Genomic DNA, 16,866 nt, shown 5'->3' with positions numbered 1-16,866 from the left:
TGAGTTGTTTTTCCTTGATGGTGTCTTTTGAAGCATCAAAGTTTAACATTTTGAAGTCCAGTTAATTTTTTTCTTTTATTGCTTGTGTCTTTGGTGTCATCCAAGAAACCATTGCCTATCCAGGGTCATGAATATTTACACTGTTGTTTTCTCTAAGATTTTTGTAATTGTAGCTCTTGCATTTGGTCTTTGATCCATTTTGAGTGAATATTTGTATGCGGTGTGAGGTAGGAATCCAACTAAATTCTTTTTTTCATGTTGGTAATCAGTTGTTCCAGCACTGTGTTGAAAGAAATTTTCTTTCCCCATGCAATTGTCTTGGGACTTTTGTAACATACACTTTTTAAAGTTAAAATCAATTGCTCTCAAATTTTTAGAGTTTCTGGAGCATTCCTTAAGACTCTCAGAAATAGGGGCCTTCCTCGTGCCTCAAGGGGTTAATAATCTGCTCTATGAAGGTATTCACAGTCATTGCAGCCCAAGTCTGATCCTCGGCCAGGGAGCTAACCCACATGATGCAGCAGACCTCTCCTGTCTTGCCCACTGTTGCCCTCAGCAGTGTATTTCAGTCCATCTGCCTCTTCTGCTCTCCACTCTGTCTCTGGTGAATTCTCTCACCCCCTGCATCTATGATCTGCACCTTAGCTCTTATATGAATAAACAAATAAATAAATCTTTTAAAAAAAGACTCTCTAAAATAGATTATCACAGATTAATAGGGAAATTCTTAAAAACTACTTACCCATGTTCTTTTTATCCTTAGAATATTTCCTCCATTTCAAAGTAGACCTAACAAATGTTAAGTCTATAAAAGTTGGATCATATCCTAAATTTTTCATGTATGTATGTTTCTGTTTTAATATATTTAACCTCTTTACAATACAGTTTGTATCACTATGCCTTCTGAATGATTTTGAGTCTTGCTGAATGTATGTTTAACCTGTATTGAGGTATAGTTTTTGAATTATGAAAAATATGACTGTACCTTAGCTGGAAGCTTTTTTTTGGAGGGGATGGAAGGTGTGGGTTCACAAGTAATAAGTTCTTACTCAGGACATTCTTTTAGATTGGTTGGTGATAAGTAAATTGTTTTGAAGTGTTGATATCAGTACCAAAGCACCTATAGTGAATTCTGCATCTGTCCTTGTCTAAAAGTGAACAAAGGCATGTGTCTATTTTGAGATTATAGGAGTTTATAGTTTAGTTCTTTAAGCAAGAAATATTATATCTCTCATCAACATGGGTAGGGACCAAACTCTTTTGGCAGCAGGTAGAGACTAGTCTTGGGTAATCACAATATCCAACAACAGTAATCTTGGTGCCTCACTATAAATGACCCTATATAATGCATGTAGTACATTGATATATGTTTGTCTTAAACATAATGTAGATGAATTTCACTCTATAAATAGATCCTGAAGGCAGCAATATTCAAGATATCTATAGAATATTATATGCTGAGGAATGAGCTTTGAGGGGTTTTTTTTAGATCAGTGAATGATTTATATATTGTTTACCTACATTCTGTTTTTACATATCCATAGTCTCAAGTTTCTCCTCTCAATTTACTTAATAGCCAACAAGAAAATAGTAACTTTAAATTGAAGAAGCCTGATGGATCACTTCTTTTAGGTGATCAAAGTTAATATCACCATTATTGGGAAAAACTGGCATCTTGTGCTTCTAATAAGATATACAGAGAAACACAATTTCACTTCTGTGGTGGTTTTGCCCAAAATACATAACTTGAATAAGGCTACTTGTGATAAAACATTAAGCAAACCCAAATTAAGGAACATTCTATTCACAATGGAGAGTACTAACCTCTATGTGCTCAGTCACCGGGAACAGCCTATTCAATACAAAGTAACTGACCTATACTCTTATAAAATATCGAAGTCAAGAAAGGCAATGATTTAGGAATGTTCTCAATTAAAGGAGACTATAGAGACATCACACCTATATTATGTGATCCTGGATTGGAGCCTGTATAGGAGGAAGAAATGCTACAAATTATAGTATATTACAGTTTATAGAATTTAAATATAGACTTTGGAATGTTGACTTTCTTGATTTTAAAGATTGCACTGTGCTTATGTAAGAGCAAGTTCATTTTTTTGTTGTTTTTTTCCCTGTTTTTGAGAAGGCTCATTTTCTCAGGGAAGCTACACATGTAGTGTTTAGAAGTACAGGGTTATAATGTCTCTAACATTCTTGGTTGTGAAAAAAAGTATGTGTGTATGCTTGCACATGTGTATATAGAGTGAAGATGGCCAATTGTATGGGACAAGATAAACATGATGAATCTGACTAAAGGTTAGGTGGGATTTCCTTTGCTGTTACAGAAAAGTTTTTTTTTGTAACTTTGAGTTACATGATGTAACTGAGTTGGTAAAAAACTCTTTAACCCAATTCAGTCATACTACCATTTACTTTTTTATGCTATCTTGCAGAATAGCTTTTAAAACAACATGCTTAATTTTGCCTTTCAATTTTGGGATCCTTCAGATTCCAGACAAACTGTGTTAACAATGGGAGGATAAGGAAAATACCCAGTTTGCTCTGAAAACAGAATAGTTTTGCATTTTACCTTTAATCCTGTGGTTTCAAAATGATTTTTTTTTTTTGTAAAAAAAGCTCTGTTCAACAAAGACTTTCTCAAAAACTGTTGCCAAATAGACTTTTTAAAAAGTATACTTTAAATATACTATGTTCTTTTGCTTTATTAGCACAAATTGGAGAATAGCTCTACTTATTGCCTGGCTTATGAACCCAGCTTGGAGTCATGCTTTAGTTGTTGCTCAAATGGAAAATTTACTTTCTGACTTTGAATGTATTATTTACCTATTGTAAAAAGCAAAACACACTGGAAAACTACAAAGGATAAATAGAATGATCCATAATCATATATTCTACAAGTAACTACTGTTGAGTAATTTCTGTACTTTTCAGAAATGTAGTTAGCATTATACTTGTATACAATTTGACCATGTTTCCCTCATGTAACATATCATGCACATTATCCCACATCATTAAAAATTCTTTGACAATCTTATTTTTAAATCTTGATACTATTCCATCTTCTGATGTACAGTTATTTCTTTTTCTGCGACATTAGTATTGAAGGCAAGTAACCTTGGTTGTAGATAGGCAGCATATATTTGAATATCTTAATTTATATAGCAAACAAGTGATTGGATCTGTGTTTTTATTGGTGCTTGATTTTTATTATCTTTTTTAAAAAGATTTATTTATTTATGCATACAAGAACGGGGGTGCAGGCCAGAGGTGCGGGTGGCAAGAGGATCCACCAGAGACAGAGTGGGAAACAGAACCGGCAGACTGACTGAAATAGACTGCTGAGGGGAGCAGTGGGCACGTCAGGAGAGGTCTGCTGCCCCATGTGGGTTGTTCCCTGGCTAGGGATCAAACTCGCGCTGTGGTGGCTGCGGTTAACTACATAGGTGCATCTTAACCCCTTGCGCCACCAGGGAGGCCCTGATTTTTATTATCTTTTGAGAAACATTGTTTGGAAGAAAAGTTTTTAGAAGTCATGTCACCCAATATTTTTTATAATGAGGAAGGAATAAACTTAGAATATGCTTTTTTTTTTGGTATGTTAATCCTTAAACATTGGGAATTTCATTTTTAATAATGAGTACAGATATTTTGTTCAACGCATACAAAATAAGGTTTCCATTTGGCAGATATGAGTTTAGGGATTTTTGAGATTATGTATTTTACTTCAAAACTAGGTAAGATAAATCATACTCAAATTTTAAATCTTTAGACATTGTACTTTTCAGATGAGTAGCAGACTGGGCAATAAGCATTGTTTTTAAGGTTAGAAATTAAAACAATATATCCTTAGTTACAAAAAGTTCAGTGATCTATGAGGTCATATCTTGGTCTTAGGTTACTTTACATTAAAGTGCTGTTGTTAGTTGTATCATTAACTATTTGACTAGAAAACATATTTGAATAAAGTTTTTCCCCTTTTTTCAAAGAGTCTTTATAGTTTTCCAGCTCTAAAGAATTCCTTCTTCATAAAGCAGATGCTTAAAATTTATGTATAAGTGATAGGCTCACTAGTGAGTATGTTTGTGTGATTTATACCTTCTTTGGTATATAGTGGTATCTAAATACCACTAGGTATATAGTGGTATCTAGGTATATAGTGGTATCTCAAACTTCAGAAATGAATACCTGAAATACTTGTATATTGCGTTCATTTGGAAGGAATCTACTAGTAGACCCATTCAAAGGATTGTTAACATTTCTCACAATTTCATGTTTTGGCAGGTAAACCTAGCCTTTAAGCAACCTGGAAAGAGGCTAGAGCACCAAGGAATTAGAATTGAATTTGTAGGTCAAATTGGTGAGTTTTAAAATAGTACTACTTTTTCTTTTGTTTGGTAACTGAGTTTGAAAAGGGTTGGATGTAACACTTAAATAATTGAATTATAGATTAGCTTTGTGGAAGGAAGGAATTAATTTTGTAATAAAAGTGGATTTATTTTGTAAACCTTAAATCATGTTTCTTTTAGTTGCATTAAAGATATTTGACTTATCTTGCCTTTATTTGCTGTTAAACTTAATTACTAAAAATGAAAGGTGCTATGTAAACTACCAGCCTTGACAAATAATTTGAGTGTTGACTTACTGAAATTTCCATCTACTTACATTTCTTTGGCCTTACTTACAATTACCAGTTTCAACTTCATTCTTCACTTTCTAATACCCATGTCATTTGTCTTCCTGATCTAGTGTGTAACTGTAGCCACTTACCAGTCAACAGAAAATTTCATATGAAAAGGAAATTTTTCTTTTTGACTTAAAGTGTTATTTCCATGCTTGTATGTCAAAGACATCCTGGACTTAGCAGGAATTAAACAATGTAAATTCGTTGATACTGCAGATTCAGAAAAGAGAAAAGAAAAATAGGACTTTATAATACTGTCTACATAGCTAAGTTTTAAATCTTTGTATTTTACTATATTTTTAAAGTATCAAAGTTGGAGTAGGTAGATATTTACTTACATATCTACTCTAGATGAAATTATGCTTGGGGTGGAGTTATTATAATTAATTTAAAGTTGATTTTAGTCTTTTGTGTATTAGAGTTTTGTCAAGGTAATATCTTTGCCTGACTAAAGCAAAACAAAATGCTTTTTCTCTTGAATTTAAAGTAACTGCTGGAAATATGTTAAGACAGCTTCATATTGAGCAAAGCCTTAACTACATTAAAAGAATGAATTCACTTTTTTATAAATAGAAGTTTTCATTTTGCTATGATACTTGAATTTTTTCATGCCTGGGTGGAACATAATAATGAGAAGAATATTAGAATTCAGATCCTAGCTCTAATATATTAAAGAAGAGAAAATTTAACTAATTCTTTTGATACATATTACTTTCTTTGGAGGTAGAAGTTTGAGTTTTAATGAAATGGATATAAATATAATTGGTGTTTTGCTTTTTAAAATTTCTTAGAACTTTTCAACGACAAGAGTAATACTCATGAATTTGTAAACCTTGTGAAAGAACTAGCCTTACCTGGAGAACTGACTCAGAGCAGAAGTTATGATTTTGAATTTATGCAAGTTGAAAAGCCATATGAATCTTACATTGGTGCCAATGTCCGCTTAAGGTATGTGCATAGGTGTTAAAATATGTAAACAACATCAAAACCAGAAGTAACAACTACTTTTGAATGTCATGCTCAAACTGCTAATTATAATTCTGGACTGGAAGACTTAGGTTTTTTAAAATTCTGTCAAAAATGTTTTATCTTGCTAAGCTTATCTGAGGCAAGAAATTATTTTTATTACAGATTTAGCAAATCCTATTAGGAGAAGTTTTAGTCATATATTTGCCTGTTGAATCGCTGCTCAGATACTTCATTTGTTGTATAAACATGATTGATTGCCCTCTAAGTTCATTAGTTTCCCAATGAATCTCATTTAATACATGCTTAAGAAGTGATCTAGAGAATTTCCTTAAGTAGGCTTGGTGATAACTCTCCAAATTCACTTAAAAAGTATGTACCATCCTCCCCAGCCTCCATTCTACTGCCTGTGAACTCTTGTGTTATTTTCATGGTGGGGACATTTATTTAAAAATTAGAACAACTTCATGAAGTAAGTTGATGTAAAGGAGTTCCAACAAGGAGAAGTCCGAGTTGCTGTTATTATTTGCCTATTTAAAACACTGAAATTTATCATGGAAGATTTAATTTGTTTTCTCCATTCATTTCATAGGTATTTTCTTAAAGTGACAATAGTAAAAAGACTGACAGACTTGGTAAAAGAATATGATCTTATTGTTCACCAGCTTGCAACCTATCCTGATGTTAACAACTCTATTAAGATGGAAGTGGGCATTGAAGATTGCCTGCACATAGAATTTGAATATAATAAATCAAAGTAAGTACCTTTCATGGGTAACTTAAATGTTCAGGGAAAATTAAGAAATAGGCTTTTCAGGTTTTTATAAATTGATCAAAGTAAGGAAAAAGTTGACATTATTCTGGTGCCAACAAACCAATAAAATATCTGAACTGAAAGGAACTCAGGAGTTTGATCTGGTTTCCAGCTCAGTGTAAGTGTTTCTTGTAATTTTTCCTGCTAAGTCTGCTTGGACATTTTTTGTAGAAGATCTCACCACCTCAGGGCAGCTAGTCCTTGTGTCTGTAAAAGTTTATCTTACTGACTTGACATCACTTTAGCCTATACACTTAAAAATGAAATAAAAATACTTTCCTCTGACTAATTATTGAAAATTATGACATAGACAAAGAAAATAAAAATGCCATATTGTCACCTTTCTCATTTAACCACAATTAATATACTCCTGTAATCTTTCCATGAATGAGGGGGTGTCATATATGTTTATATACACTGTATTTTTATAGAAATGGGCTCTTTATTGTTCAATGACTTTTTAAACTTTATTATGGAAAATGTCAAACACATACCAAAGTATAGAAACAGTGTAATAAATTCTCATAATTATTGCCCACCTCTAGCAGCTGTCAACACAAGCGTGGGAAGAGCTATATTCAGTCTCCACGCTCCCCAAAGTTTATATTAAAGTAAATTTAGGCATAATCTTATCCATAAAATTTATACAACTTACATCTAACTACAATACTCTATATCTAAAAATGTTAGTAATTCCTTTATATCCTCATATATTCAGTCAGTGTTCCTATTTCCTAAATTGTGTCAGAAATGTCCTTTTTTCTTCCACGTGGTATGTACATACCAGTAGCCAAAGAAGATTTAGATTTATCAGTTCAATAAATCCAAATAGGATTTATTCAAATCCAGTACATCCAAGCACATTGCATTTAATTGTTTGACTCTTTTAATTGATAGGTTCCCCCTCAGTTTTTTCATTAATGTTTGTTGATTAATGCACCCTCATTCCTGTCTTGTGCACTCTTCTGTCACTTTTTATTGGTTGTCACTCCCCTGGTTAATGTCACTGAATATATGATACACATACCTTTAGAGTCTTAAATTATGTTGTGGATAAAATTATCAGATAGTTTGGGACCTAAAAACTTGTTAAAGCCTTCAGACTGACATAATTGCGTTAATCAACTCTTCAGATATTTTGAGATTCAAACCTGAGAGAAGGCTCTATGGGTATTGTTGAAATTCTCAGATCATCATTTCAAGGTACCTGATAAAAGTCCTTAAATTATGACATACAGAGCAACAAACTCAACCTGTGGAGCCCCTCTTTGTGGCCAGGTCTGATAGCTGCACTTTTCTAGCACTTAGATAGGTAATAATGACACTAAACTCTTGGTAGAGTTTTTAATGTTTAAAAAGATTTCATATGCCAAATAAATATATCAAGCATGAAAATCTTAGTTTTCCATTCAGTTAAAGTTCTTTTAAAACTAATTTATCTTCTAAGTAAGGACCAGCAATCAGGCCAGTTCTTCCTGCTGAGTCATAGTGATAGTGTTTGTTTTTTTAAATAGTAAGATGATAAACACTTTTTTTTTGAAAAAAGGAACATTAAACAATATGAATAGTCAAAATGCTATTCTTAAATACATATTATCCTACAGATGTCTAATAAAGCCTTTCAGAACTTGTTTCACTCTTTGTTTTTTTAACCGATAATAAGTGTATTCTTTCCCCGAAGGTATCATTTAAAGGATGTGATTGTTGGAAAAATTTACTTCTTATTAGTAAGAATAAAAATCCAACATATGGAGTTACAACTGATCAAAAAAGAGATCACGGGAATTGGTAAGTTGAAAGAGTGAAGTAAAATTCCTATTTTAGTTGCAATTTTAAAATCTCAAAATTTTTGAAAAATTAACTTTTGAGTAGGTAATAAATTCACATGGTTCAAAAATAAAGTATAAGACTATATAGTAAAAACTATCCTGTTTCAAATTATTCACAGGTAATATGTTTATAAATACTAAATTCCTTCTAGAGTAAATACCTTGATATAACCACACCTCTTATGGTGTTTAATTATTGTCAGGGTATCATTACTAAGGTTAAAAGCTAAGCCCCTATTTCTTGCCCAACAGGCAGTTTAGGAGGCTTGAATGGATAAGAGTAGTGACTGGGACTTCCCTGGAAACTGAGCAGTTAAGCCCATGATCCTGATCAGGAGTCAGGACATGCCTAGGGCTGGATATCCTAGCCAGTCCCTGATGCCTGGAGTATAAATAGAGCCTCAGGACCCTCTCCAGTCTCACCTGCTACTCTTTTCAGCAGTGTATTTCAATAAATCTTCTTTTTCTGTTCTTTATCTCTGAATTCTTTCACCCCCATGCTTCTGGCCTACACCCCAATTTCCTGATTCTTCCCCACAACAGTTATTACATGCAGTATCTGCTTTTTCACTTAATATAGCCTAGACTGCACTCCATATCAATACTTGGGGCACTTCCTCATCTTTTTTATAGTATTCTATGGATGTATTAGACTTTAAACATGCTCTTGGGGCCTCCCTGGTGGCAAAGGGGTTAACGTCTCAGCACTATCAAGCACTCACCAGCTACTGTAGCACAAGTTCAATCCTTGGCCAGGGAGGTGACCCACATGGTGCAGCACACCTGTCCTGTCTCGCCCACTGCTCCTCTCAGCAGTGTATTTCAGTCAGTCCACCTGTTCTGCTCCCCATTCTGTCTCTGGTGAATCCTCTCAAACCGCCCCCCGCCCCCGCCACCTCTGGCCAACACCCCAGCTCTTGTATGCATAAATAAATAAATCTTTAAAAATATGAAATTCTACCATTTACAACAACATGGATGGACTTAGTGGGAATTATGCTTTGTGAAATAAGTCAGCGGAGAAAGACAGATACCATATGATATTACTCTTGTGGTACATAAAACAAGAAACAAATTAAACAAAATAAATTTTTAGACTTTAATATCACTTACTGGTTACCAGCAGGGAAGGGGAAAGAAGGAGAGGTAAATTGGTATAAGGAGTCAATTTTATTGTAAAAGATAGAATTTGACTTTTTGTGGTGAACTTAATGAACTGTATATATACATTGATTTTTAATGGTGCACATCTGAAACATACAGTTATAATGCAATATAAATTCAATAAAATAAAAATTAAAAAATTCCATTATACACACACACATTATGTTTTCTTTATCTGTGCATCCACTGGGGACTAAAACTTGGCTATTGTAAATAAGCTGCAGTGAACATGGGGATAGCTTCTCCAATTAGTTATGCTTTTCATTTTCTTGACATAAATACCTAGAAGTGAGTTGCTGGATCATGTGGTCATTCTCAGTTTTTGAGAAACCTCCATACTGTCCATGGCAACTGTACCAGCTTACATTCCCAGACAACAATACGCAAGTGTTCCCTTTCTCCACATCCTTGCCAACACTTGTATTTCTTGTCTTTTTGATAATAACCATCTGTACAAGTATGAGGTGATACTTAGTGCTTTTGATTGGTATTTCTCTATTAGTGATGATAACTGTCTCTTTTCATGTACCTTTTGGCCATCTGTCTGCCTTTCTTTGGAAAAAATGTCTACTCAGATCTTTTGCTGTTGCATGAATTCTTTATATACTTTGGATATTAACCCCTTATCAAACATGATTTGCAAATACTTTATCCTGTTCAGTTGACTATCTTCATTTTATTAGTGGTTTCATTTGCTGTGCTAAAGCTTTTTAGTTTGATGTAATCCCACATATTTGTTTTTGTTACTTTTGCTGTTAGTATCTGATTCAAAAAGTCACTGCTAAGAATGTTAAGGAGCTTACTACCTATTTAGTTTTTTTTTTTAAGAGTTTCATGTCTTAAGTTTTTAATCTGTTTTGAATTAACTTTTGTATATGATGTAAGATACTGATTTGGTATCGTTCTTTTGCATGTGTCTGTCCACTTTATTGAAGACTATTCTTTCCCCATTATATATTCTTTATTAATTATAAATTAATTGACCATATATATATGTGTGGGATGATGTCTGTGTTCTGTTCTACTAGTCTATATATCACAGTTTTGATTATTATAATTTTTTTTTTTTTAAGATTTATTTATTTATACAAGCATTGGGTATAGTCAGAAGCGCGGGAGGGTGAGAGAATTCACCAGAGGCAGAGCGGGGAGCAGAGCAGGCAGAAGGACCTAAGGACACTGCTGAGGGGAGCAGTGGGCGGCAGGAGAGGTCTGCGCGCCATGTGGGACCCTCTTCTGGTGGCCGGGGAGCAGCTGGGGATCGAACCGGCGCTGCAGAGGCTGCGGGCAGCTTCGCAACCCAGCGCTAAACCGCTGTGCCACCGGGGAGGCCCGATTATTATAATATTGTAATACAGTTTGAAATCAGGGAGCCTGATCGCTACGATGTTAAAGTGCTTCAGTTAATAGTTATCACTTAGCAGATTATGTGTGTGTGTGTAGAAGATAAAGTCTGAGAAGTGGTATGTATGTTCATTTGTGATTTTGATATACATTATCAGTTTGTCTTCTTTAGGGGTTGTACCAGTTTGCTTTACTGCCATCTATGAATATAGACGAATGCCTCCTTTTCCTTATATTCTCACCAGAACAATGTTATAAAACTTTTAACTAATATATGATGGGTAAGGGAAAAGTTCCCCATTTTATTTTATTTTATTTTTTTTAAAGATTTATTGATTGATTGATTTATACATACATATATACAAGCACTAGGTACAGTCAGAAGCGCGGGAGGGTGAGAGAATTCACCAGAGCCAGAGCGGGGAGCAGAGCAGGCAGAAGGACTGAAGTACACTGCTGAGGGGAGAAGCGGGCGGCAGGAGAGGTCTGCACGCCATGTGGGACCCTCCTCCGGTGGCAGGGGAGCAGCCGGGGATCGAACCAGCTCAGCAGAGGTTGCGGGCAGCTTCGAAACCCAGCGCTCAACCGCTGCGCCACCGGGGAGGCCCTCCCCATTTTATTTTAAATTTAGTTTTCCCATTCTAAGCAATGATGAACATATTCTCATGTTCATAAAAACTATTTGTATTTCTGTTCTGTAAGCTGCCCACCCAAATCCTTTGTCCTATTAGCCTTATTAATCGTGGAAAGTCTTCCCTTTTTTTTATATTAAGAGCAGTCACAACGACACTAGTTTGTTCTAATTATGTTGGTTTATGCTGTGTAGATGTTCGTGATGGCTGTGTAGTCAGATTTATCTTCTTTTTTTTTTTAATGGATCCTGGGCTTTGTGCCAGTTAGAAAGCCTTTGTTTTTTTTTAAACCAGGGTTATAAAAATAAATTTCTGGGCTTGATTCTACTAAAATAATATATGATAGTTTGGGGAGTTGGTTTAACTTTTTAATTCATTTGGAATTTGTCCTGATGTAAGATATGAAGGTATGTAAGATATATGTAAGATATGAAGGTATGGATTCAATTTTACTTCTTCCCAAATGGCTGACCAGTTATCTCAAAATCACATACTCTTTCATTATAACTTTATTTTTAATTAGTGTAGAGACTTGTTCCTTTAGTTTTGTTGATTTTTTGCTGAAAATAATTTTTAGGCAGCACTTTATTAGATTGGGGAAAAGTTCCCCAATTTTTAACAACATCGTGATAATTATAAACTTCTGTGCTTTCTTAATCTCTATTTTATACCTGTTAATAAAAGCTTAAGTGATTTAAAGATATTGAAACCAAACTTTAGGTTCCTGTTTGTTATTTAAAAATAGTTTATTTAAACATTTTTTCTGATTATAAAATTTATATTCAATTCTAGAAACATTTGAATAAAAATAACCTGTACTTATCATATAGAATGGACTTTAGTATTTGCATATTGTATAAAACACCGGGATCCTTACTATGAATTTTGGTGGTTTTTTTTTTTACTTTTTTTTACTCAGAATATCATTGATTTTTGAAACTGCTTGGGTTCAAATTATTTCTTTAGAGGTGTGAATTCTAAATTTAAAAGAACTGTATGCCAATCAAATATTCAGTTGATATTTTGTCTTAAAGTTTACTTCAAGAGAAGACAGTTTCATAGTATTGCAGAGAAAACTAGCATGCCATTGGTTAGTTCTGATGTGTATTGCTAGTTTCCATTTTAGCAAGATATTAGCAATGATAGAACTGTGAAAAAATTCTCATTTAACTATATATTATAGTCTTTGGGACGAAAGGAATGAAATATTTTTTTGAGTGACTGTGTTAAGTATAGATCTTACCAGATGGGAATATAAATTAGTACTAAAATAATATAGTTGGAAAATAGGAAGAAGGTGTAAGGCTGGCAGTTATATTCTGGAAATATTTAATGCTGTTTACATTATTTCACCTAGGACCCAGTACCACAACAGAAACAGAAACAATTGCTAAATATGAAATAATGGATGGTGCACCAGTAAAAGGTAATACACTTTTCATTTGCTTCTCTTCTTTTGTGTTATAGGTAGGGTAAGCAGCCATATTAATGGTAATTTAGCCTAAAAATATTTATTCAATATGAAAATATTTTGAATTCTTAAAAATTCTTACAATGATGCTTTTAAAGATCATCTTTACATAGATTATATAAAGCATAACAATACTTTCTAGTTTGAAATAAGATTTTTTTTACTTGGCTTAAATTTAGTATTTATGAGACATTTATATATATCTGTTCTCTAGTCTGAATTTGTATTTTGATTGTTTTCTGTTATAATAGTTCATCTTTTTAAATCTTTTTTTTTTTTTTAACTCACTGAACAGTGGGAGAAATATAGCTAGCTGACTATTAATTCCTCTTTGATTTTGGACTCTTTGTAGCCCCCAGAATAGAAGCAGTTCTGATAATCTTCCATAAGACAATGAGGCCAGTATTTATGATTTTAAATGTCTTTGGCCTTTTCTCACTCTGTTAAAAAGTAGCTACCATTTATTGATTGACAGCTGTAGATTAGGCATTGTATTCTCACATGCTCTAAATTACCCTACCACTCTTTTGGTTAGGTGGTGATGTCCCTTACATTACAGGTGAATCTGAGATGCAGAAAGGTTAAATACTTATTAAAGATGATGTAGTGTAGGGGGCAAATTTTACCTCACTCCTCTTAAAAATTTTCAGCCGGGGCTCTAGCAAAAAGACCAATAAATAAGAAAAAAACAATGTGCAGTACACATCAGGTGGAAGAAACCTCAACAAAAAAAGTAACTCAAAAGTGGTAGCTTATAATTTCAACTTACCTAGCATCTTCAAAGAACAATAAATTTGGAGAGAAGTGATTGCACAAGGAAAGCAATTTTAGACTCCCAAGGGTAGCACACTGGTTCATACATGGGAGGAAATTAATGGCGTAGTAAGGTTTACTTGCAAATTCCTGTTTTCCTACCCCAGGGCTGATATGAGTCTGTCCTCAGTAAAATAACTTATTACACTGCCTTTAGGTAGAACAGGAGGAGCTTTTCCTCCTTTTTGCTGCTGCTTATTTGCCTTTGGCTCAAAATAATTTTATTTCAGGGGAATATTTTGTAGCAACATGCTGGTTTTGTTCAATATCACTAATCATTGCAGAATTGAGGTTTGAGCCCAGACCTTTCTAAACTCAAGACCCATGTTTCTATACTCTTATATTATGCAACATTACTTTGTAAAATTCCAGCAGCCACAAGTTTTTATGTAAAATGATGGATCACATTTTTCAGGAAATAGATATGCACAAGAAAATGTTATATAAAAAAGATTCAAAAGAGAATATGCAAATAGCCACACTTAGCAATAGAGAAGCCATGAGAATCTGAATAGCAGTCTTTTTGGTAATGAAGGAAGGTTATCATTCCAAATGTTTGTTGGTTTTAGATGAGTTAGTTTTAAGTATTTAAGAATTAATACAGGATTAGAAATTATGGTCAACTTCATGAAAACAGAAAATAACAAAACTACTAAAATAGCACTTAAAACAGCACAAAACTACTAAAATAGCACTTTTTCAAGTTTTTAATATGTATTAACCCATATAACGTGACAAATTCTTTACAAGATGGATATTATTGATAGTCCCCATTTTATAGATGAGGAACTTGGAACAAAATGGTTAAGTGACTTGCCTAAGATGACATAGCCAGTAAAAGTTGTAGAGCTGGATATGAGTCCAGGAATTCTGATATGTAGAGCAGTGTCTCACATAGGGGTAATTTTGCCCCTGCTCTATTCCAGGGGACATTGGCAATGCCTGAAGATGTTTTCGGTTGTCACACTTGGGAAATGCTACTGACATCTAATGGGTAGAGGGCAAGGATGCTGCTAACTCCAATAGTCCTTAGGCCCTTCCCCACAACAGAAAGTTGTCTGGCCCAAAATGTCAGTAGTGCTGAGGCTAAGAAACCTTGGTGTATAGTTTTTTGTTATGCTACTGTCTCATGATTAGTTCTAAATATTATGTGACCATATGTAATACTTTTAGAATTTAATGGAAATTGCTTTTCTTTCAGGTGAATCAATTCCAATAAGATTATTTTTAGCAGGATATGATCCAACTCCAACAATGAGAGATGTGAACAAAAAGTTTTCAGTAAGGTACTTTTTGAATCTAGTCCTTGTTGATGAGGAAGACAGAAGGTACTTCAAACAGCAGGTATGGTGCCACCTAGGCGGATGTTTTATTCTAAGGCAGTTCTGAAAGCACTGACTTTTCTAAGCTTGATTGTACTGAGCAAGTGGGGGTTTCTAAGTAAGTAAATTCACTGAGTATGATAAGGAAGTAGATGTGAATGTGATCGTGTGGTGATCTCTCTCCAGTCATTATGTAGGACTCAGAATGGTCTATAATTGGGTAGGGCTTTTATTTATTTTTATTTGAAAGGTTCTTTTTTCTGTCTCTTTAATACCTGATGTTTGCTTTTTGTTTAATCAGGCAGTAAAGAACAGAATGAAGTTAGGATCAATAGAAATTCCACCATTATGTTTAATTTTCCAGAAAAATCTGTATATTTGTGTTTAGATAACATTATGCATATTAAATTGTTCTTTGCTTTTTCACCCGAAAGTGTCTTGAATATTTTACCCTTATCAACAAATACAGACCTTAACTTTTCATGACTATTAATTTGATGGTGGCAGAAGGGGCAGTCCAAGATTAGAACTGGAAATGGGTCCATCAGCAAAGAGGGCTTTTGTCGGGAAGAATTTTATTATGGTTAAAATTGAAGAGGCAGTGTTTCTATGGTGAAAAGTTAAGGCATAGTGAGAGAACATTAATCTGTTTGTTTTATTAGGAGATCATTTTGTGGAGAAAGGCTCCTGAAAAACTGAGGAAACAGAGAACAAACTTTCACCAACGATTTGAATCGCCAGAATCACAGGCATCTGCTGAACAGCCTGAAATGTGAACTGAATAGGAGAAAAAAAAGAAAAAGAAAAAAACTGTATTAAGTTCAGCAGGTTAAAGATGATTGCAGCATGTAGAAGCGGGGGAAAGGCCAAAACTCCATTTATAAGTCTTCCTTTATCTTACAGTGCTGCATTTATTTTATGATATAACTAAACATTCTTCATGTATATACATTCAAAAAAGTGCTTTCTTTGAAACACTGGAACTTTCTTAAGCTGCCAGTTTTTTTACTGCACACTTTGATTTGATAAGCACTCAGAAGAATGCGTCAGCAAAAAACATTTAAGATTTTCATGTGAATAGGCTGGTATTTGTAATTTTGCTTTCTTTCTGCATAATGTTGATTATAAATACTTTTCTTTTTTCATGCTAATGATTACCTCTTGTCTACATGCAAAAAATTAAATATTTTGTGTTCAAATAAAATTAGAAAACCTTAGTGGCCCTTAAATCCTGCAGAGATTTAAAACATAGCATCTCAATATTTTTGAGAACTGTATGTATGTTTATACATATGTGCTTGAGAAATGTATATGGAATGTTTCACTGTAGGTGCTTCCATGGCTTCCTGAATTTTATCATCTTTGAATTCTTCTGCACTATGAATATTAAAATTTTTTCTCCATGGGATTATGTGACATGTCATTATAGCCTTCTTCTCCTCCCTCTCCCCATATTGTTATTATTTCGCGACTACCATCCAAGCAACTATCATTGTTTTCTGCAATATGGAGTTGACGCTATATTGGCATTTTAGAATTTGTTAAAACTGTGATTTTTTTTCCCGTAAATATTTCAAAAAAATTTTTTATTTAAGGAATCTTTTTACCACATATATGCAAATATAATTTTCTTGACTTCACAAATACTCTCTTCTCTTTACAGGGGGAAATTTGGGGCTAGGGGCTCTCACAAGGTCCTGGCAAGCATGTAGTTATCAGGATCCAGACTGTTTCATGTTAAACTGGAACTTTGGCTTGTTCAAATTTAAATTGAAACTTTACCCACTGTGTTAATTTTTTAACACTAAA

General features: G+C 33.8%; 1 protein-coding gene across 1 annotated transcript; it reads left to right on the top strand.

Moving 5' to 3' along the window:
- Nucleotides 1-5,597: 5,597 nt before the first annotated feature.
- Nucleotides 5,598-16,040, top strand: VPS26A (VPS26 retromer complex component A; the record flags this gene model as incomplete). The annotated part of the gene is made up of 6 exons (XM_084246132.1): nt 5,598-5,650; nt 6,261-6,425; nt 8,164-8,270; nt 12,809-12,877; nt 14,937-15,079; nt 15,720-16,040. 6 exons carry the CDS (start codon nt 5,598-5,600, stop codon nt 15,831-15,833), a joined length of 651 nt encoding a protein of 216 aa, XP_084102258.1. The 3' UTR covers nt 15,834-16,040.
- Nucleotides 16,041-16,866: the final 826 nt, after the last annotated feature.

This window comes from Talpa europaea (genome assembly GCF_964194135.1).
Source record: "Talpa europaea genome assembly, chromosome: 10".
Lineage (NCBI taxonomy): Eukaryota > Metazoa > Chordata > Mammalia > Eulipotyphla > Talpidae > Talpa > Talpa europaea.
Note: the sequence above shows the minus strand (reverse complement) of the source record. Positions and strands in the feature narration are given on the sequence as shown.